The following is a 22776-nucleotide window of genomic DNA, read 5'->3' as shown; positions in this document are numbered from 1 at the left end:
GGTGGAAGGGAGAAAAGCTGGACATGACAGCAATGTGCACTTGCAGCCCAGAAAGGCAAACACGTCCTGGGCTGCCACCCCAGCAGTGTGGGCAGCAGGGCAGGGAGGGCATTCTGCCCCTCTGCCCTGCTGAGACCCCACCTGCAGAGCTGCAGCCAGCCTGAGGGCTCTCAGCACAGGATGAACATCAACCTGTTGGAGCAAGTCCCCAGGAGACACATAAATAATGGTCAGAGGGTTGGAGCACTGCTCCTATGAAGCCATGCTGAGAGAATTGGTGCTGTTCAGCCTGGAGAAGAGAAGGCTCCAGGCAGTTCTGATGGAGGCCTTCCAATACCTGAAGGGAGCTTACATGAAGGATGGAGAGAAAATATTTACAAGAGCATGTAGTGACAAGAAAAAGGTGAATGGCTTCAAACTTAGAGTCAGTTTAGTTTAGACATTAGGAAGAAATTCTTTACTGCTGAAAGTGGTAAGACACTAGGACAGGATTCCCAGCCCCTGTGAATGGCCATGGCCAGGTTGAAGGGGGCTTTGAGCAATTAGATCTAGTGGAAGTTGTCCCTGCCCATGGGAAGAGCAGTTGGATCTTTAGGATCCATTCCAAACCATGCCATTCTACAATGATTTTATGATCACAGATTTACCAGATGGAAGCCCTCTGCTTTGGGTCAGAGACACTAGGCCAACAACTTCTTTGTATTAAACTTTTAATAGTCTCATAAGATACTTGAAGTAGACGGCTTTTTTCTCATGGATTACTGCAGACTTCTAACAGACTTTATATATCTCTTATGAAAGCTTAGACCTTAAAAGCTAGATTTCTAGGGAACGTTCCAATCAATTAAATTTAAAATGCTTCATATGCTATTAAATCAAAATCCTACATAGTGAAATATTCTAGTTTACAAAGTCCCTCAGTCTCCATGAGCCAATGTGTCCCATGCCTGTGAGTTCCTTGAATCTAGAGGGGTTTTTTTGTGTAAAGTGCTCACCACAACACCCTGCAACAACTGAATATGACAGATGTCTTTCAAAACTTCTCTGGATGAACTGCAGTGAGCATCAGAAAATTGCATCTCCACAAGTACTTTGCATTTCAATCATCCTTGGAAAGCAGGGCACCTGAAGGCAGGGTTCTATGTGAGTGCCTGAGCCAGACAGCCAAGGTCCCCAAGCTACACACAGCAAAAATGAAGTCTCTAATGGAAGGATGCTCAGAAACAGGCTGAGGAGATTCAACTAGGAGCAAAGCACAGAAAAAAAAAACCCTAAACTTTCCTGGTTTTAAAAACAAAACCAAAAACAATCAGTAACTAAATTCCTCATAAATGTTTCCAGGATAGAGAATGTTACTGGATTTTACATATCCTGCTCAGCATAATTAAGTGGAGAACAAATAAACATTTATTTGTCCCATGCTAAGCAAAAGTCGTTTGGATTATCACTTATATGTGATAAATTCTTCGGGGCAAATCTGAATTCCATACTCATGCTTAATCTTTACCCAAACTTTCATCAGAAGCTAGAATACACCTCTTTGATAGTCTCAGGGAAAATCGTAGCTAAAGCACATTCCAGTTTATTTGGTTGAGCTCTTGGCAGATTATGACTGAAGGTTTTTAAAAGAGTTCATTACATCTTTGCCCTCCTTAAGAAAAGGTTATCACAAAGCTGCCTGTTTGAGTGAATTATGACTACTGGGTGGTCACTACTGCCTGTGATATTAATTATTACATGTTCAGTGATAAATTTAGATCAGTAGATAACAAGAAGAAATCTCTACCAAGACCTTCATTATGGTATCTAAAAATAGGAAAATTACACTTAAAGGGAGAAAATGATAAGCTTAATGTATACATGTGCTGAGCAAGCAGATGGTATATTTCAGGAGATTCACTATTCATATCAAAATTAAAAATTTAAACTGAATCCTTCTAAAAATTAAAACTTGCAGGATGAAACAGTTCTTAAAGTTTTTTTAATCTAGACTTTTTAAATGTTCATATTCTTCATCTTAAGAGCTGGTGCTGTCAGCATTTATTGATTCAGCCTTCTAATAACTACATCATCCTTCCAGCATGTCAGAGACTGTCAAGGTGACTATGATGGCATATGACTGGAGTATGAGTCCAGTGTCACAAAATATTTGTGTCACTAGTTTATCCAGAAACAGACATATACCAAATGTCAGAGTGATAGAGAAGAAAAATACTGACTTTATTAATAAACTGCTATGTAAAATGTTTCATCACTTGCTGTGATGCTGCCAAAATAGCCCTGTCAAGTAATTATTTAAATAGTTTTATTTAAACAAGCTAGAGCTCTGTGAAAGCGCTTTGAACAACATCACATCTTCCCAAAACACTACAAGATATTCAACATTCAGCTATTTAACTTGATGCTAACTGGAAAAAAAAAACAACAACCTTCTCATACAGCTGCAAAGTATCTTTACATTCCTACACTGACTACTTGTGTATTGACTGGATTTCTTCTAAAAGCTGTTTTCCTTCAAGCACTCTAACAGCTTAAGCTAAGCCTTATGAAGATGCAACTCCTTTGGTTCCAAACGGCACCTATTTTAATATTGCATTTTTTTTCTTAAAGGTTGAAATGAGGCAAGAACTACAGTAGGTTGACTCATTTAATAAATTTAAATAAATCCTTGCTTAAGGCTTTCAATATCTTGAAGTCATCATTTTGACCTAAAAGACACATTTTCTTTCTTTTCAGAAGCAAAAGTCAGTGTTCAAATGACACTATGTCTAATATGTCACCAAAAATAATGAAACTCAAGCATCAGATGAACTATTAAAGTATTATACACATATTTTGTTAAAGAAACTTATAATAATCTTTTTTTTATCCCTCTCTTTTGAAACCTTTAAGTAAGGTGCAAAGCCACGTCCAGACTGACATGTCCACCTGGAATTACTGACTTCATTCAGTGATAAAATCCAGCAGAGCAGAATGGCAGAACAACCCTACTCCAAAGAGCAAGGATTTAATTTGAAGATCTGCACTTTTTTTTCCTGAGGATTTTATAGCAAGAATGGCTGGACTGACAGGCTCCTGTGAGGTGATGCTCACTTACAAGCAAGTGCCTTTTAGATACTTCACAAATTTCACATCAAAACAACCCTGAATTTTTTAAGGCTGGTAGTCAGCAAATTCCCCTTTTAGCTGTGGCACCAGCTGTGAGAATGACCTTGCCCATGCCAAGGCAGAGTCCCTCCTGTCCAGCTGCCAGCAGAGCTGGTGATGGCTGAGCAGGAGCAGCACGGGGGGACTCTGCCCTTCCCTCCTGTGCCCCAGCAGGAGCTGGCCCTGCTCCCACTGCCAGCAGGAACCTGCAAACCTCCTTCTCTAGTTCAGCCTTTTAGCACCCAATAAATGCAACCCTACCATTCACTCCCTACAAACAGCAATCACCTTTCACTGGCATAGTCTTGAAAATTGGGATATTCCTTTTAGCAGATTTGGAGCAGATTTTTCTTGTGAACCATCTCTGAAAACACACAAATGATTATCAGTCACAACACTGACAAGAGACAAGCAAACAGTGAATTCAGCTGGTAGGACAGGTGATGATCAGGATTTAACAGAGGGCTCCATTTTCCTCTAAGCCTGATTTTTCACCACATATAATCAACTATACTTCAAAATGTGGCAAATTGGCAGATAAGAGGGAAGCAGCCTGATGACATTTGTTTGTCATAATACGCCAGAAATTAGTTTACAAACTTGTCTTCAAAATTATGACAAAAACAATTTCCAATACCGTTTCACATTTGCAAGAGGCTTCAATGCATCTTAATTGATGAAGTCCAAGAGCTCAGTAAGCTTTGCTTGAATATGCTATCAGATCCTGACAAGCACAAGATGCAAGGAAAATAACAGGCCCAGCACAGCCAGGAAGTCAGGAGAAGGGGCTCTGACTGTCACAGCACAACACATGACAATGAGGCACCACAGAACCAGACTCTGGACAAGAAGCAATGCAGGCAGGCACACTGGCAGTGTGAAGTTCATGCAGCCATAGGAACAATTCCCTGATCTATTCTTGAGGCATACGCACACACAGAATACAATTTTAAGATGGCCCTAAATTTCTAGATGATGGCCTTTTCCCCCTACTTTATTAAAGATATCCCTCTGTTACTACAAGTTACCATGCAACTCCAGCCTGTCAATCTTGCTGAATGTAGCTCTTAAAGCACAATGACAACATCTTTTGGAGAAAAAAGTATTTTGTTACTGTTACTGCAGTCAATGAAGGCTTAATTCATTTCTCCTTCACTTTTCTGCACTATTATCTGTATTATAATAACAGTCACAAGCAGCAAAGATTGGGCTGTATTGCGCCAGCATGTCTATACAGAAAAATAAAGAAGAAAGTCCTTGCTTTTGAGAACAGAGTCTAGCTGGTGAACAATAGGCCAAATGTTATTGCTAAGAAAATAAAACAGTAACAAAAGAGAATTTATGTCATACATTGACATTTCTCTAATCAATAGCAAACAAGAGTGATTTACTCATTAAAAAGCAGAGAAGATGGATTTTAAGGCAAGATTTAGAATCATAAAATCATTAAGGTTAGAAAACACCTCTAATATCAAGTCCAACTTTTAACCAAATACTAACATGCCCACTAAACAAACACAAAGTGAAACATTTAATAATTCTTAAACACTTCCAGGAACAGTAACTCCATCACTTCCTTGGGGAGACTTTTTCAATGCTTAACCACCTATTAGGTGAAAAAATTTTTCCTAATACCCAGTCTAAACATCCCCTGGTGCAACCTGAAGACATTTCTCCTTTTTCTATTAGTTGTTGCCTGGGAGAAGAGACTGACTCTGACCTGGCCACAGCCTCCTGCCAGGCAGCTGCAGGGAGTGATAAGGTCACAGCCCGGAGCCCCCTTTTCGCCAGGCTGGACACCCCCAGCTGCTCCCCATCAGACTTGTGCTCAGACCCCTCCCCAGCTCTGTTCCCTTCTCTGCACTCTCTCCAGCCCCTCAATGTCCTTCTTGTACTGAGGGGCTCAAACTGAGCCCAGGATTGAGCTGTGGCCTCACCAGTGCCGAGCACAGGGGGACAATCCCTGCCCTGGTGCTGTGGCCACGCTGCTGTTTGTACAATCCAGGTGCCTTTGGCCTTCTTGGGCACCTGGGCACACACTGATCATGGTCAGCTGATTGTGGACCAGCGCTCCCAGATCCTTTTCTAATGGGCATCAGCTTTTTTACAAAAAATGAAAATTTGGAATATGTTTGTCAACAGAACTGTTACAAAGAGTTACTGTTTGTGACAGTAAAGAGCACTGGTTGAACACAATACTTGAAATTAGGCTGGACAAAAGGAGAGTGAGGAATAAATGCATATGTCTACATAGATGGGGGGTGTGTATCTATTTATATATTATTTTCCGTTATTAAAAGAACCTACATTTTGCACAGTTCAAAAAGCGTTTCAAATTACTTTCAATAAATATTGGTATAAATAAAAATCACCAACCTGTCACAATGAATATTTAACGTCTTAATATATTTTGAATTAAATCCTTACCTTATTGGAATCAGGAATATTCTCAGAGGTATAAGGTATAGCAAAAACAGTGATCAGATCAAAAAAATTTACATCAGTTTTTTTACTACATGCATTTTATAAAAAATTAAGATGCAATTGAAATATTCACATTAAAATTCAATTATTCTCCAGCTTTTCCCCACACCATTTTTTGGTCACTCAGGGAAAAAAAATGGATTTATATAAGACTTAAAAGAAACATCACTATTGAATAAATGTACTTGCTAAATTGGACAAAAATTGGCCCCAACACCTCAATTAGCATTCTGGCTTTGGCTATGTACAAGTATTTCTAAAGGCATTTTCTAGTTTAAAAACTCCAGGGGTCCCTTTCTAAGCACTGGCACACGGAAAATGCTCCTCAGTGTCTCCAGTGCAGTCATCACCCCAATCTCATCTGCAAAGCCTTAAGTGTTGCCTGTAGAATCAAACACTCACCTGCATCAACCATTCAGAGCTCACAAATACAAGCAAGGTTACACATGCTACATCTCTAAGGAGGTTCATTCTCCTTTTTAGCCTTCACCACAGAAATGCTAGTAGGAGCTGCAGGTATATTTAAAAGGTTAAAAGCTTGAAGTATTTTAATGTCATTTTCATAATGCTACAAAGATATTTAAAATAAATTGTGGAATAACTCAGAACTTCTCAACAGATTAGGCAAAATTGGATTTTGATGTCCAAGAGCTGCTGCTGCTGCTACCATGGCTGGAGTTAGACAAACCTGACAAGTCCAAGAGTAGCCACAGAAAAGAATTAAGGTGTTCAGGTGACTGGACTGGGTGAAACTAGACTAAAACAAGGCCAACCTAAGTATTTTCTGTGAAGGCTCCCTCTCCAGTTAGCTTTTTCCTCCAACCTTTGGGGCATTGTTGTCTGCCTTATCCAACTATGTGTGGGGAATTTTCTTCCTCAGCAGTTAAAATACTTCAGCAGTTCCTTGCCAGGAAACATGGGTAATTACTGCCTATGCCATGATAATGAATATATGTTGTATTAATAAAGCTAAAACCCTGTCCACAAGGCACATATGACAGTCAACTTTTGGCCATGAAGACAATTAAGTAGTAATTAAACATCATGACACAGAGACTTTCAAAATTTTATCATCATTATAGTTTTCTTACATACCATTTGTAGGTGGAAGTATTTTAAAACTCAAATGTAAACTTTCTTGACCAATGTCAGTTTGGCATCAACTGACTACTTAATTGACTGTTAACAAATTCCTCAAGATATGACTGCTATACAGATACTTTATCTTCCTGTTAATTGGTAATTATACATTGGCAGAAAAATCACTGTTTCTTTCCAATTATTCCAGAACTCAGTGACTATTTAAACTTTGCTAATTAGCAGCGGAGGGCTGTTACATCTTCTGGGTAAATTGTATTTGATAATCCCTATTAAAATATACATGGCAGTAGTTGACTTGTAACAAAGAAAAAAAAAGGAAAAAAAAGTGGCAGTTCAAAGGGTATTAGATACAGCACAAGGCAAATGGGGGCCTATTAAAATTTCCCCAACTGTTCTAATGAGAATGCCGAGGGTCATTTCTTCCTAGTTTACCATCTGTTTGGTTTCTGGCAAATATCTCTGGTGTGAAGGGAGGGTCCTGGAGCCCATTTGGCTTGTCACAAAATAAACCAGGGATCTGCAGCAATTTCAGTAAAAAACTGCACTTCAAGATCAGTAGCATGTACATAGCTGAAAACTTTTTTTAAGACCTGTCATTTATCGACTATTCCTTACTTTTTAGAGTGGTGAGCAAGCACAGAGAGACAGACTGAGCAGGGGGGATTGATTTTATAAGCTCACCTAACAAGAAAATGCAACAGTTGGCCTTTTTCCATCTCACAATGTTAGTGGGGGATATTTTCCTTTATATGTCAAAATCTGAAAGCAAAACATTGTCCCAGAAGCATCAGTGTTTAAACTGATGCCAAAACCAAGCTCTGACAGCTCAAAACCACAAATCCCATCCAGGATCAGGAGGAGCCTTGGATGCCTCCAGTGCATGTTCCAGACCCATGTGCTGACAGAGCTGGGGGGCACTGTCTGTGGTACCTCCTTGGAGATGACACTGGGGGTGTCCCTCAGCCACCCAGGCTCCCTCTTTGCTTCTTCCTCTGGAGGTGAAACCTGCACCAGGCAGCATCACCCACAGCAGCTCTGCCCTAAGGCTGCTAGAGCCAAAAGGGATACGGTGTCACCGTCATATTTCCCAAAAAATCTCTTTGCCCAGGATTTTTCCCCTGGGAAGCTGAGAAGCCTCAGAGAAAAATGAAAACAATAATTACCTGATTTGCTTCTCCTGTGTTTTGCTGCTTTGGAATGTGGTTGGAGATTGTTTACTAACATGTGATTGTTTGATTGGTTTCTGCTGTGAATTGTTTTGAGCTAATGGCCAGTCATGGCCAAGCTGTGTGGGACTCTGAAGAGGGAGTCACGAGTTCATCAGTATCTTTCTAGCCTTGTGTCTGTATCTTTTCTCTATTCTTTAATACAGCTTAGTATACCATTCTTTAATATAATATAGACCATAAAATAATAAACTGGCCTTCTAAGAACATGGAGTCAGATTCATCATTTCCTCCCTTATAGGGGGTCCCAGAAAATACAACAATACATGACCTGGAAACCACACTTTTCATTTTCCCCAGTTCCCAACCCATACAGAACCAGATCAAAATGACCCTTCCTCTATAAACTGAGAGGGGGTTTTGGTTGGCAGTCACATATGTAAACAAAATACTCAGTGAAGGATTATGTGAGGGCTGCTTTAATCCTGTCGAAAGGCAATAGAATAGTAAAAAGCAAAGAGTATAAGATAATTTCAGTGTCATTATTACATTATATCTGGCGATTGCTCTTTCCAGGATTTCCTCTAGGAAATGTATTATTCACCATATTTCAAAGATTATTTGTAACTATTCATTCTTTTAAATCCCAGAGAGTCAATATATTACTTAAAATATGTATGGTCCCCTTCATGGTATAGGAAAAAGAGAAAAGACTGCAACATCATCTTTCATCTTCTGTTTTTTGTTTTCTAGAAGATGCAATTTCAGGCATAAAAAGGTTTCCAGGTAAAATCACCCTCCTAGTTTCTGATAAAGTAGCCCACACAGTTAAACAAAACCAAAATTTAATTAGGAGTTTATGACCTCACAGTAGGAGGAGTTATCTGTTTTAAAAGATTGCAAATTACAAGTTGTTTAAACCTACACAGAATACAAACAAAAATGTTCTGTTATCCAATTAGGTCTATGGCAACACTTTCCAGTGTAATCAGAGCTTGGAGTCCACTATCTCTACCCCAATAGAGCCTACGGACTTCCAAGAGTACCTTTGCAATTTAGATTGGAAGGTTAATGCATTCGTAAACGGTATCAGGAAATTACTTGTTAATTCCACATTTACTAAAAGGTAAACATCAGTGTAGTCATTATGATTTTGCATAAAATCAAGGGTTTGGGTGGCTTAACTAGGAAGGGAAACTCATGTTTCCCACTGCAGTTTGTAAGAAACTAATTACACCAAACTTAAATATAATTTGTCATGTATTCATCAAGTGAAAAGCTACCAGGGAGCCAGAAAGCCTTGGGAAGAGCAGGCATGGAGGAAGATGCAGTGTGAGTGGCAGGTCAAAGGCACGCTTTGATGTGCACAGCCCAGCACATCTGGCTGCTCAGCCAGGCTGTCACCAGGATCATCCTGTGTAATGAGACAGATTCGGGTCCTCGGCTCCCGGCGCTCCTTATCTCTGCCGAGGGATTAGCCTGTAATCTGCTCCTGTAATTGTAGCAGTGATACCCTGCTCCCTGCTCCTGCTTTCCAGAGCACACAGCCTTGCAGGAACCACGGGGCGTTTTGGTGCTTCAGTCAAGCTGCAGAGGGGTTCCCCTATCACCCACTGTCACGGTTTGATGCTGGTGCAATGCCAGTGACCCCATGAAAATATATTCTCCTTAGTGCCTGCTGTGAGATGTGACCAGGAATAGGGCAAAGCAGGCTCCAACTTAGGAATAAAGGAAAAAACTTGATTAACTTACAATATATAAAAGAAACACACAGAATGAAAACTTTCCAAAATATTCCTCCTCCTCCCACCAAATTTCCAATACACCACACTGAGACAAAACCTTGGATTCTCAATCCAGTTTCCACCCCTCAGATCACCAACTCTCAGTCCATCACCACCCTTTAGATAATCAATTCCCAGTTCATGAAGAAGAGAGGAGTCCCTCTTGTGCCATAGGCTTCCCCAGGAAACACAGTTGAGGCCTCTTGTGTTTCCATGTCACATGTGGCACAACCCAGAGTACATTTTGCCATCGCGACATCTTCCTTCCATGCCCAATGCTCTCACCACTGCACATGGACCAGGGCTGCTTCTGGGGTTCTCCTTTTAAGGATGCTTTGCCCAGTTCCAAAACATTTATCCTCACTCTCATTTGAAAGCAATCATTCCCATCAGACCTACCACCACATTTGTAGCTTTCTAATTTTTTTAGTACTTCTGTCTCTCACTTTCCTCTTTTATATTTGGACAAATCCAAGCAGTAAGAGCCCCTAAATGAAGGCATGGGAGATTAGTCTTGGTGGGCTGATAAACCCCAGAGCACAGCCAGATGACCCAAGCAGTCAGAAAACGGCCAAACACCAACAAGAATCCTCAGGGACAAAAGCAGAAGAAACAAAAAGCACTGATGGATAAAGAGATCCCACAGAAGTCCAAAATGCGTCTCCAGAGACAGACAGGGTGTGAACAAACTGAGGGCTACCAGTGCGGCACGTGAAAAGAGGAGACAAAGAGTGGGATTTCCCATCAGCCATCAATGGTGAAAGATGTGGGAACATTTCCATGTACACACCACACTGATCAGGAAGGGAGAGTGGAAATGACACTGAAGAGATGCACCAGAGAGTATCTGCTGTATCAGAGAGTCTATTGAAAAAAGAAACACTCTTCTTAAAAGCTGCTTTCAAAGATAATTTCTCTGCTAAAGGATCTCCCCAGCCTGGTTTAGGGAAGTTTCAACACATTTATGTTTGGTCCCAGTTCTAATTCTAGCTTTACAATTTCAGTTTTACCTTAATCTGAACGCAGAAAATGGTTCACCTGGGAGAAAACTACTAATAATTTTTATGCCCAAAAACTCACACATTTCTCCCCAAGAAATCATTTGAAGTTTTCCCAAATAAAAATTTCAACAAGCTTCATGTCTGTGGAAACCAAAAACTACATATTTTCCTATATAACATGTACTGAAGAAGGAAAAAACCATAACCTTAAGAATTAAAATATTTTATCTTTTTTTTTTCAAAGCCTCTTGACAGGGTTAACTGTTATAACTGACATATAGCAATCACCAGATATAATGTAATGACACTTGAATTATCTTAATGATTGTGTCTCCATCAAGTAACTTCCTAAAGTGGTAAAAGATAATTGTAGTCACAACACAGTGGCTCATAGCACAGAAGAGACAATATATGTATGTTAAGGAGACTTCAAATTGTTGGGCAGTCAGGAAGATTATGATAATCCACTGTGACCTCCTGTGTGAGACAGACAAGACCATTTCAATGGTAATATTGCAAAGAAGAAAAAATATTCGTCCCTGTACCATAAGCAACCACTATCAACCCAATTTCAGAATATTACTATCTTCAGGTTTTAAAGGCCCAGCTTTGCCTCTCCTCCCCCATCTAATCTGTGACAAACCACATGAATCTTTGAATTGAGGTCTCTGAACCTGACTGGTCCTCAACATTAAAAAAACATTAATTTCCAGCAAGCTAAGCCTGAATACCACAATCACTTGCCTCAAAGGAGAAACTGCTCCTTGCTGATTGAAAATGATGACACAACAGATGGATCTGGGGTTTCTAGAGAAACTGCTTTGTGTTTTCTTCAGAAAGCCAAACATTGTCACTCCTACCTACTATTTTACTAAACAACATATTACATACTGTGGAAATCACTCTATTTTTCTACTGAAAATGGTGGATATTAAAATATTGTTACTTTTTAAAACTACCAAATCATTTTTTAAAAGCATATCATTTACATGCCAAACACCTTTCGGAAGAGTCCAGCTGTCTCATCTCTCACTGCAAAGTGGAGATAGGAAAAGCTGATGTAGCTCAGTCCTGGGAGCCATCAGTACATCATAGATTAAGGATTCACATAAAATTGCATTTGAAAGCCATGGCCATTTTTCCTTCACTGTTGATTTTTTACTGTGACTTCAAAGACACTGCACAAGAGTATCATCTGCTATGAAACATTCAGATTGTTTTGGGTTTTTTTTTTTCCAATATATGTACAAGCTTAGGAAACAGCAAAGAAAAACAGAAAATTAAGACTTTTATTTAAAATATTTTAACTAACACTGTAACACAACTGGCCCTGCAGTTTACCACAGAAAACTAAAGTTAAAAAAAATAAATTCAGAGATGGCAGCAATTTTTCTCTAACATACATGGAGGCATGGCCAAGACAGAGCATCAGATCTCCCCAGGCACGATATTTCAGAATTTGTATTGATGAGCAAAATGAAGTAGCTCCAACTCTGCATGACTGTTCTTGCATCACTTTGGCTTTTGCATTTTTCCAGCTTGTAGGCTTGGAGCTTCTTTTGCATACAGAGCACACATGTCAACAGTTTAATTGTTGATTATCTTACAGTGACAGAATGGTTAAAGTAACACATCAAGAGCTAGAGAATGACCTTTGGCAAGTTAAAGAAGGCCACGTTGTTTTTTCTGTCAATACATCACATGTTACTTTAACATCTGTCTCAATGAAACATCAACTGCAATAGCCTTATTCTACAAATGAAGATACACATTTAAGGAAGAATACAGAGATTCTTTGAAAATGCACAGAGGTATTTAGATTCTTAAAATTTTGCTTAATTGTTATTTTTAAATACTTAGTTGTAATTAAACATGACCTGTGTATTTTGCTCAGAGAGTTTGCCATGATCTCCCAATGACACAAATGCTTAATTCACAGCAAGGTAACATCTTGCCAGTGACTTGACCATCCCAGAAATTTCACATTGGTAAGTTCTTTCTGTCTTGCTTACTCCATCAGATTCTATTCATTCTGTAAACAGTACAGTGGGAAAGGAGAAAGAGCAGTACAAATTCTTCTAGAAAAGAGAATCTTTCAGTGCCTTTTGAATAAGGCATGAAACACTTGTGCCAGCCATGCTCTTCCCTTTGAAAGGCTGAGCAGAATGTCTGAGGTTGAACTCTGGTGTTATCCACAGAACAAAGCCCTTCTCAAATTATCCCTCAGTGCAGTTTTAAATAATGTGCTATTTACATTGCATTATTTAATTCACAAGCAAATGTATGCCTGCTGGATGACACTCAAATGCCCAGACCACTCATGTTCTACATGCTTTATAACAAAAGTAAGTGCTATGAGAGGTTATTTTAAAGAAAGTACTGAATTCTGGCCCAAACAGGCAAATTAACATTAAAATTAAAACATTTAAACATGCTGCTGCAAATGAAGTTGTGTCCCATATGACTGGTACCTTTCTTTGTACCTTCACCACAGAATGCTTAATAGGGTCACTGAGTTCCTCCAATTCGAGGAATGCAATTCTTACTATTATTTGTAAGGATATAAAAATGCTACCAAATAACAAACTGCAGAAGGTATAGCTGTCAATTACTTGCACAAATTTAGAAAGGATTATTTAAAAAGTATTAGTCTTTAGCACAGCTGCTACTGCTGAGGGCTACAGCAGAACCTGAAATACATGATAATTTTGCAAAGCCTATCATATCCCTTTTACTACAATTCTGCTTTTTGGACATGGTAAATAATTGGTTGTATGAAATATCTTGACCATCATTCTGGTTTTAAGGAAGATGCTATTAACTGAATGGAAAAGTAGGTTGACATAAGCTTAAAGGAAAAGGTTTCCAGACCAAGAAATACTTAGAGGGTTTGGGCTAAATGCTTTAGTTTATACAAAATGTCACACAATTTAGAAATGGCTGCTTAAAACAATTTATCTTCTGAGGCTTTTCCTTCTTAAAATTTATATTATTCAGCATACTAATACCAGGGCTGAGCAAAGGTGAAGATGGTACAAGAAGCAATAAAAGCTGCCTAAAAGCTGCCACTGTTTTATCTCATTGACTCCCACTGACTTCCATGTATTATTGATAACTCAGTCTAAATTAACCTGTTTCAGGAATTGTCTTGCTACTGATGTCCTCTGTACAAGCAAGTGCTCATTACCCTGGGTTACAGAAGGTAAATTACACTGGACTTACCAAATCCAAAAGCACTGGAACCACCAACACTCTGGGAAGCCTGAACACTGGTGGATGTGTAGAGCCCAGTTACCAGTAAGCCATCAAAGAAGGTACTCGTCGAAATAGTCACTGAAATGAGAGAAATAAAATACGTGTAAATATTCTGGTTAAGTTCCTATACACTTTCCATGAGCAGGCTCTTGCTCTTGAATGAGATCCCACCATGCAGTCCAGTGAATCCATCTGAATTTCCACAATATTTATGCTACTTTTACTTTAAATGCACAATGAGTTGGAAAATAACACACTGGAATATATGGCTTGTAAGCAATTGTCCAGACATTAAACTGTAGTAAAAACAATGAAATAACCAGGATTACCGTACTGTTCTTTCTGAATCCAAATAGAGTGCCAAGTTATAGTTATCATGCTTCTTGTAGTATTATACATTTAAGTTATATGGGCATCTGAAACATTACAGATTGTGTGTATTTAAATAGCTCAGGAATGCATTTTTAAGAGGTTCTTAAGTAATAGCAGAAAACATCCGAACGAAAAATACAAATAACATTGGAATCTATACATTCTGTATTAGAATTGACAATTATTGCAACATTTATTCAATTCTTGTACACACTAATTTTCATATTTTTACTTTGGTATGTTTGACAAGGTAAGCACACAAGGGAAGCCAGTTGATGTGCCCTTTTTGGATTTCAGCAAAGCTTTTGACACTGTCTCTCACAGGATCCTTCTGCACAGAACGTCCAGCACACAATTGTACAAACATATCATTGGCTCACAGGTTGGGCACAAAGGATTACAGTGAATGGGTGACATCAGACTGGGGACCTGTCACTGGTGGGGCTCCACAGGGTTCCATCCTGTGCTCTCCAGGCCCTGTGCCCTTCCACATCTTCATAAATGATTTGGGCACAGGACTGAAGGGATACTGAGCAAGTGCAGAGACAATACAAAACCAGGAGGAGCTGTTGACTCCTTCAAAGGCAGAGGGACCTTGCCAAATCAGAGGGCTGGGCAGTCACCAACCATATGAAGATCAATAAAACAACAAAATGCTCTCTCTGCTGAAGAAGAGTCTCATGACTTGTAGCCTCTTACACTAAAGATGCATCCAGACGTCAGTTACCACACTCATTCTGCTTCATACCTCAATCCTTTTTTATTCCCTTAACTTGGAGAGACCACTGCTTGTCAGGAACTGCTGATCAACTCTGATCACTCCTAAATCACATTCTACTTCCCTGTATTTCCCTCTTTTGCTGGGGACAAACTCTGATCACTTCAAAATGACATTCTACCTCCCTGTATTTCCCTCTTTGGCTGGGGACATCACGAGACAGTGACTGGCCAGGAAACTGAAGCAAGGTACTCCAAGGTGACTGCTAGGTCAGTCATTGGTGATACAGATTCAACAGAGAAACTGATGGGTTCCTTAAGTCCTAAAAGTCAGTTTTTCCTCTGTGGTACACATTTGGCTTAAAATTTACAGTAGCTTAATTTACTTTGAGCAGAGGAGCAGTATTTACCATGTTCAATTTATTCTTCAACTCTTTGTATTTATCTTCTTTTCTTTGATTATTCAATACTACACTGAATAAACCCTGAATCCAACTTTTCTGCTCCCATGACTCCAAATTTCAGTGTTTTGCTATAGACACTTCCCTGAATTCAGATGCAGGTTCAGAGCCATATGTTCATTTTTAAAGAACAGGCTACTTCTGATACATGTTAAATGAGCAGCAAAAGAAAGACTAGATTTTTTTTTTTAATAAAAGATGTATTAGAGAGAGTAAAATAAAATCAAACAAGCAAACAATGATTTTTTTTCTGCATTTGATGATGAAATGGTGAATAAATACATGACCTTTTCTTCCCTTTATGCCTTTAAACCTACAGAGAGGCAAAACATATGTTGAAAAGTATGCCTATGTGTTATTTTTGAAGACTTGGCAAAAGAGTCAGTGAAAAGCACTGATAGAAGGGCACTGGGCCAGTACTTTGCTGCCATTTTGTTTCCCTGTAGGGAAGCATCTTGTTCTTTACTGGATAGGATATAATGCAAAAGCCTACTGTGAACAGGTGACCAGTTTCTCTGTGGGAAAGAAGTGATATTTCACAATGCCTGTATTTGACTTTGGACATATTTGTGTGATTGTCAACCCTCATTTTACATAAGCATGTAATAGGTCAATTTTTATTGTTGAAAAATTTCCAACACAGTATGGCTCCCTCATTAAGCCTCTGGGAAACTGCACAAGGCCCCTAGCACATTTTTTAAAAACAGAGCACTAGGCTGTTATTACACACATGTCATACATTTCAGAATAATTCCATAGTTCTTCAAGAGAAAAAAATTAATCACGACATTCTCAGTGATGATTTTTTTTTCCTACCCACTGTTGAAACACATCAAATTCCCCTAAAATAAAAGAAAACACACAGTATGCCAAGTGATAATGACCAAGAACAGGAAAGCTGTGCTAATGCACAGCCCAGCAAAAGGACTGTGATTTTATATAGGGGCTAGGGCTTGTTACTGTGGGGTCCTAAATTCCTGTTCCAAAAGAACAAGGAGTTTTCCTCCACCAGGCTTTGTTTGTGCCTGTACACTGGCTCATGCCATGTGCAGTTGATGTCAAATATCTGGCACTAGAGAAGCAAGGACCAATGCCACGACCCACTGGGACTTTGGGAAACATCTGGAAGGACACAGAGCAGGCAGGGCTGGGCAGGCAGGGGGGGCTCTGGCACTGCCCCAGTGCTGCCCCGTGGCACACAAGGGACAGCACAGCAGCAGTGCCATCTACAAGCCCGAGCAGGCACTCCTCCATCCTCCACAAGACCCTTCTCTGGGAGGAGAATTTGGTGGGTGAAGCAGCAAGGAGGGATGGGTGGGTGGCTGGGCAGGGGTGCGCTGGACCCTGCATCCCTCAGAGAGAAGGTAGGAAGCCTCAACTGCTTTGAAATGGTCCAGCAGGAGGGACTGAGAACATCTTCCCAAAAAATGCATTTTGGAACAACATACTGATCAAATAATATCACACTGCAAATTTTAGAGGCAAAGGTGCTAACTACTTGAAGAGTTGCTCAACACCTCCTTCTATTTTCAGTTCCTGAGATATTTGCCAGTATTTATCCCCTTGGGCTACTTGAATTTCAGTCAAAACATTTCATTTCTGAGGTGAGGTTAGAGGAGAACATGATGCCATGGATGAAAAATTCCACTGTTCTTTGCTTTCATCAACTCTTCTGCTCTCAAGTATGAGAGTGTTTCTCCAAGTTTGGACAAATTATATTTTATACATATACACATTTAAAAAAAATCAGAGTTCACATATGCTCAACAGAGACATTTTCATTTTTAGTATCTAAATATTTCTTCAAACTCTGTCCTCACTTAGTACTCTTAGAGCACTCTGTGACTAATAAAAGCTTGCTGAAAAAAGCCCCATGAAAAATATTTCAGTCCAGCTATACTGCTTTGTTGGAGCAGAAGTGCTTTGTGAAGATATCATTTTTGATGATGTTTTGATGTGGAAAGTTTCTCACTCAGTGTTTCAAAGTAGGCAGTCATATCTGCTGGCTGGAGAAAAAGGAGAAAGAGAGTGATCTTTATCAAAAGTCTAAGCCTTCTGTGAGAAAACTCAATTCATCAAAATCCCACTTCTCAAAATGTTGAGAAATGTGCAAAATGTCCGAAAGTTGTTCCAAAAGTTTGACCAATACCATCACCAATATCTTAAACTTAGGAGACAGAAAAGTAGACCTGAGGGCAAAAGTGAACTAGGATGGAAGAGGTGGTGACTGGAACCAGAACAGGGAATAGGGACATTTTTGAAGAGAAAATGGGGAGCGATGGGGGTGAGGGGTGAAAGTAACCAAGAGAAGGTGATGAAAAACAGATGGGATCTGCACCTGTAGCCTGGAAATTCTGGAAAGGTTCGGTGTGAGGGACTCACACAGTAACTGGGAAGAAAAACCAGGTGTAAAACTCAGCAGCAAAGTGTGGGTCAGCCTCACATGCTGGTCAGCAGCCAGGAAAGAAGTTCACTGTCTACTCTTAGTCCACCTCTTAAATCAAGTGAACAGTGTTTGCATGATGGATATGAAACATTCCTGTCCACAAAACACATGGATAGGAATGCATGGATTAGTGAATAACTCCAGTTTATTTTGCAAAAGCCTAGGAAATGGCTCCATGAAAAAGAAATACTGGGGCTGGAAAACACCATGGAAGTATCCTCTGGTGCTGTTTTGCCCTACCTTTGTTTCTGTACAAGGACTGCAGTCACAAAATGTGTTTCTGAGAGTCATGAGGCCCTCAGATCAGTTTTCCACCAAAAATCAGGGGGAGCTGCTGCCTGCAGCTCCTGCACACCCAGCACATCCCTTTGCTGTGCTCGGTGCCAGCAAGGCTGGCTGGGCAGGCACCCAGGCTGGCCAGGCCATCACCCCTGGGAAGCTTTGGTGCTGTTTCCTTAGGAAGGGAGGGGATGCAGCAGCCTTTGCTGGAGCAGCCTTTCATTTTGCATGACAAGATTCTGTGAGAGCCCTGGTGCTTCCCGTGGGACAAGGGACAGCAGAGCCTCTGGCAGTGCCAGGAGCTGACATGTCTCGAGGAGGAAGCGGGTCAGGAAGGAGGAGCCTGGCAAAGATGCTGCTGAAATTATAACACAGGTGAAGGTAGCAGCATAACAGGAAAGACCAAATGGAGTTTGAACTGTAAGTACAATCAAATATTTATAAGAAATTAATGCTGTTCTTATAAACATAATTTTCACTATTTTCCCGTGCTGTAAGCCATACATACTGCATACTATTATAGAAATCTATTAATCCATGTAATTGCGTAAAATTTGCCTTAAATTCTCTCAAGGGACTGATCTACTCTCCAAAAAGGCTGTATTTTGACTGATATTCAAAAGACTCAAAATACAGCCAATGCATCTAAACTGTAAAAGTAGAAAAAGTGCCAGGTGGAGGAAGGGGATGATCTCAGGAGACAGCTGCCACTGACAGGTCTTACCTATTTTGGCTGCTCTTCAGCACCAGCTGAATGCCACTAACAGGGCTGAAAAATACAGAAATTCCACAGAATTTGCAGCTGCTGTTGATGAAAATCACAGAGTACAATAAGGAATTTATAAAGGCAAAGATCTTTGATGCCCCACACATTACTTAAGTGAGTCAAGACATAGCCATAGTGTAAAACTGCACCTCTGTGTACCACAGACAAAACAGAAAATAATTCTGGTATGTGAAATGGAATCACCACAGACAGGGGACTTCCTGAAATTAGGCTTTCTTGCATCAAAGCCATGACAGACACTTTTAAAGGCTCTTCTCAAGGTCAAAGCCAGTTCCCAATAACACTGTAATATTGCATCATCACACAAACTGAGTCATGGCTGCAAACCATCCTCTTAGGAAATAAATTATTTATACTAAAGTGAAGCTTTTGGGTTTCTTTTTTTGCTTCACTCCTAACAAAATCTACCAGTCAGGTGTGCAATGGCCCTGTTCAGAGAGGGCTCTGTCCCTTCACTGTGCTGCAGCATCCTGCAAAGGAATGGAGACCAACATCACTACAGCAAAGACTGAAAATGCCACACTACATTCACAGAGTATGCTGAATTGAAAGGGACCCATCAGGATCATCAAAGCCCAGCTCCTGGCTCTGCACAGCACCATTCCTAAGAGTCACACCACTTCCCAAGAGCATTGTGCCAATGCTTCTTGAGCTGTGTCAGGCTGGTGCTGTGACCGCTGCCCTGGGGAGCCTGTTCAGAGCCCAGCCACCCTCTGGGGGAAGAATCTTTTCCTAATATTGAACCTAAACCTCCCCAAACACAACTTCAGGCCACTCCCTCGGGTCCCGTCCCTGGTCACTGCAGGGAAGAGATCAGGGTCTGTTGATCCTCGTGAGGAAATTGTAGACTGCTATGTCTGCCCTCAGTCTCCTCAGCATAGGGAAGATGCTCTTTGTCCCTTCCCAATTTTGCTCTCTTTTTTAGGCAATGGAACCTTTCTGCCACCCTCATGCAATGCCAAACACAGGTGACCCGTCCAGGCATGCAGTGCTTTCAGGGCACAAATAATACCAAGTCCAAATCCTTAAGATACCAGACTGCTCCTGAAATGCCAACTGCAGCTTAAATTGCTAGAAAGAATAAACTCTGCTGCTTTATTTAAAGGCAACTGCTAAGAAATCACAGTGATTATAAATCTATAAATACTCAGGTAGAGTTTTACAGGTATGCTTTCCAAAGAGTGTGCTGACAAATGTACTTGTAAGAGAATAGTGGAGAATATATCACTACAAGAATCCAGAAAGTGTATATACTGAATTGCACTCAGAACCTTATTACTGAAAAAGAAATTTTTAAAAGACTAGTTTTTAAAAGACTAGTGAATTGCATGTTGACATCAAACTAATTTTTATGGCTCGCAGACATACTTTGCTTTCAAAAGAAAACAAAATCGAGAAATTCATAATTATACAGCTATTTCAAATACGAGCACCAGACAGACATGCAAGAACAGTATGAATCACAGGTTTACACATCATTCAGCAACAAAAGCGGAAAGCCCACAGGATTCTTACTCATACTTGTTTTGATTTTCCCCAAGTAGGTGGAAGAAAGCAGAAAAAAGGCATTTCAGCATGGTTAAGTAAACAGACGTGTAGTCTTACAACCGCAAGCATTCTCACTTAGGTGTATTGTGGGTTTTTTGAAGCCCAAAACCAAAGCACTTAATTCACAATAAAACATCAGTGAGCTTGAAGTTCTTTCACAGAGCAGCACCATCTCTAATCTGTGATGCTCTCACCAGTTATTCCAGTTAGCAAATACCCTCAGATGGAGGGGATACAATGCACAAGTTTTGAACTTTGTACTAGACTGTTTAAAAATCTAATTTGGCCTTGCTTTGTGTTACAGTATAGTTTCAGTTCTTCTGCCCCATGCTCCATCAAATCTCTGTGTCTTTATAGCTTTTCAAATCCTTTCCTAAATTGGTAATGAGCAACAGAGAACTGAAAATAGATTGCAGATGTGTGGCAAGATGTCTGTAACATGATATCCAGAGATATCATTTGTCATTGATGAAAAGAGTAGCCTATCAGCCTTGTGAAAGAACTATTTGCAGAGACATGACTTACATTTTTGAAAGTTCATAACAAGACAGTGACAATGACATCAGCAGCAATATAAAAAGTGTTTATTCTTGTATTCCTAAACTATAAGGAATTGGTCACGTTTGTTTACATGGTCCAAGATGCTTCAGAGCTGTCATCTCATTAAAAGTGAAGAGTTCCATGGTTAAACCTGTGGACAGGCTTCCAATGTGAGGCCCAAGAGTCTGACTTCCTATCTATCAAAATCCCAAACTTAAATACATTTCTGACCATATTCAAAGCCACCAGAAACTTGGCCACATTGAGCAGAGAGGTGCTTTATTCCAGCTGGCATCACCAAACGGGTTGGCACAGCCCAGAGATCTGACAGAGGAGAGGTAAGACTGGCTGCTGTCATAGCTGCTTGCTTATAACCAACAGATGGGCAATCAAAGCTCTCACCTGGGTAAGAGGATTCAAATCTGAATTTCCCAACAAAACGTTGGTTTCAAATATTTTAAACTCCAGTGCCTGTGTGGCGCAACCACTGCCCCTTAGCTGCAGGCATTGCATTTTATGTGGGAAAAAGGGAATATCAGCTGGCACAAGGAGAGGCACATCCTCTCTCTTTTTGGGGCAGCCTTCTTGGAAGGAGAGATGAAGGTTTCAGTCAGTGGCCCAGTGAATTTGTGCTACTGCTATATAAATCTCCAGAGAACATCACATCTATTTATGTCACCCCATTTAGGCTGTAAATCTCACCCTAATGTTGATGTTTAAAACAGACCAGATGAATCACACTCCAGAAATGTCTGATTCTCCTCACTGACTATAAAGGGAGCCCAGACTGTAAAGCTCAGCTGTAGATGTCAACACTGAAGATGGCTAAACTGAGATTATTCCCACCAAGAGCCATTCACACAGAGTAACTTAATTATCCAATTTCTATTAAAATGTCCGACTATTGCCCACATCAGAGGGAACAGAGCAGGAATTAAGCATCCCAGAACGCAGAGCTCACCCGGGAACATTAGAGACAATGACTATCTTTATATTCTTTCTTGTGTTATGCCAAACATATCACTAGTGCTTAGCAACTTAGCAAGTCCTTGTAGTACCGAAACACTCCAAAGGGTATCAGAAATGCCTGTTATTCCATTGGATAATTCACAGAGGCCTGAATAGTATTAATGTAGTTTAGGCAGTAAACACAATAACCTGCATATCAAACAAAATGTGTGTCACTGAAATGTACCTCAGCTATGTCTCTAAAAATTTAACCACTGAATTGTGTGCCATAGCCAAAGCAAGAATAATCATCAAAATACCATTTCCTGTAATGATTGGAGAGGACAATACAAACCAATCATATCATTTATTGAAATGCACCTCCAGGCAACAAATACTGTAAACATGAGAGTTACCTGAGTAACATGACATAAAAGCCAATAAAATGTGTTTTAACAGTATGCACATGATGGGTAGACTCCAATGATTGTGAAACCTACTTTGTCAGTGGTAGTTATTAATTCTTTTATCCAAAGTCCCAGGAGAAGATGGAAGAGCTGATGATCATTCCAGACCTCACCAGCTACATAGGGCATGAAACAATCCTGGTTACTGGTGTATGTTGGAACTGTTTTGTGTCTTTATTCAGCAATCACCATTCTCCTTTATTAAGTTTTGAAGCCAAATGCTGTCATGCTTCTATGAAAAGCATCAACACCAAATTTTTCTTAAAAACAGAT

At 40.0% G+C, this 22776-nt stretch overlaps 1 protein-coding gene across 3 annotated transcripts in view; it reads right to left on the bottom strand.

Moving 5' to 3' along the window:
• Positions 1-22776, bottom strand: part of RELN (reelin) — a 283741-nt gene that overhangs the window by 223912 nt on the left and 37053 nt on the right. For all 3 annotated transcript variants that reach the window (XM_064702887.1, XM_064702886.1, XM_064702888.1), the window contains exon 2: positions 13906-14016. In XM_064702887.1, the coding sequence (XP_064558957.1) occupies positions 13906-14016 (111 nt within the window). The remainder of the gene's footprint in view (positions 1-13905; positions 14017-22776) is intronic.

Source organism: Zonotrichia leucophrys, chromosome 1A, assembly GCF_028769735.1.
Source record: "Zonotrichia leucophrys gambelii isolate GWCS_2022_RI chromosome 1A, RI_Zleu_2.0, whole genome shotgun sequence".
NCBI classification, from domain to species: domain Eukaryota; kingdom Metazoa; phylum Chordata; class Aves; order Passeriformes; family Passerellidae; genus Zonotrichia; species Zonotrichia leucophrys.
This window is presented reverse-complemented; position numbering and strand designations above follow the sequence as displayed.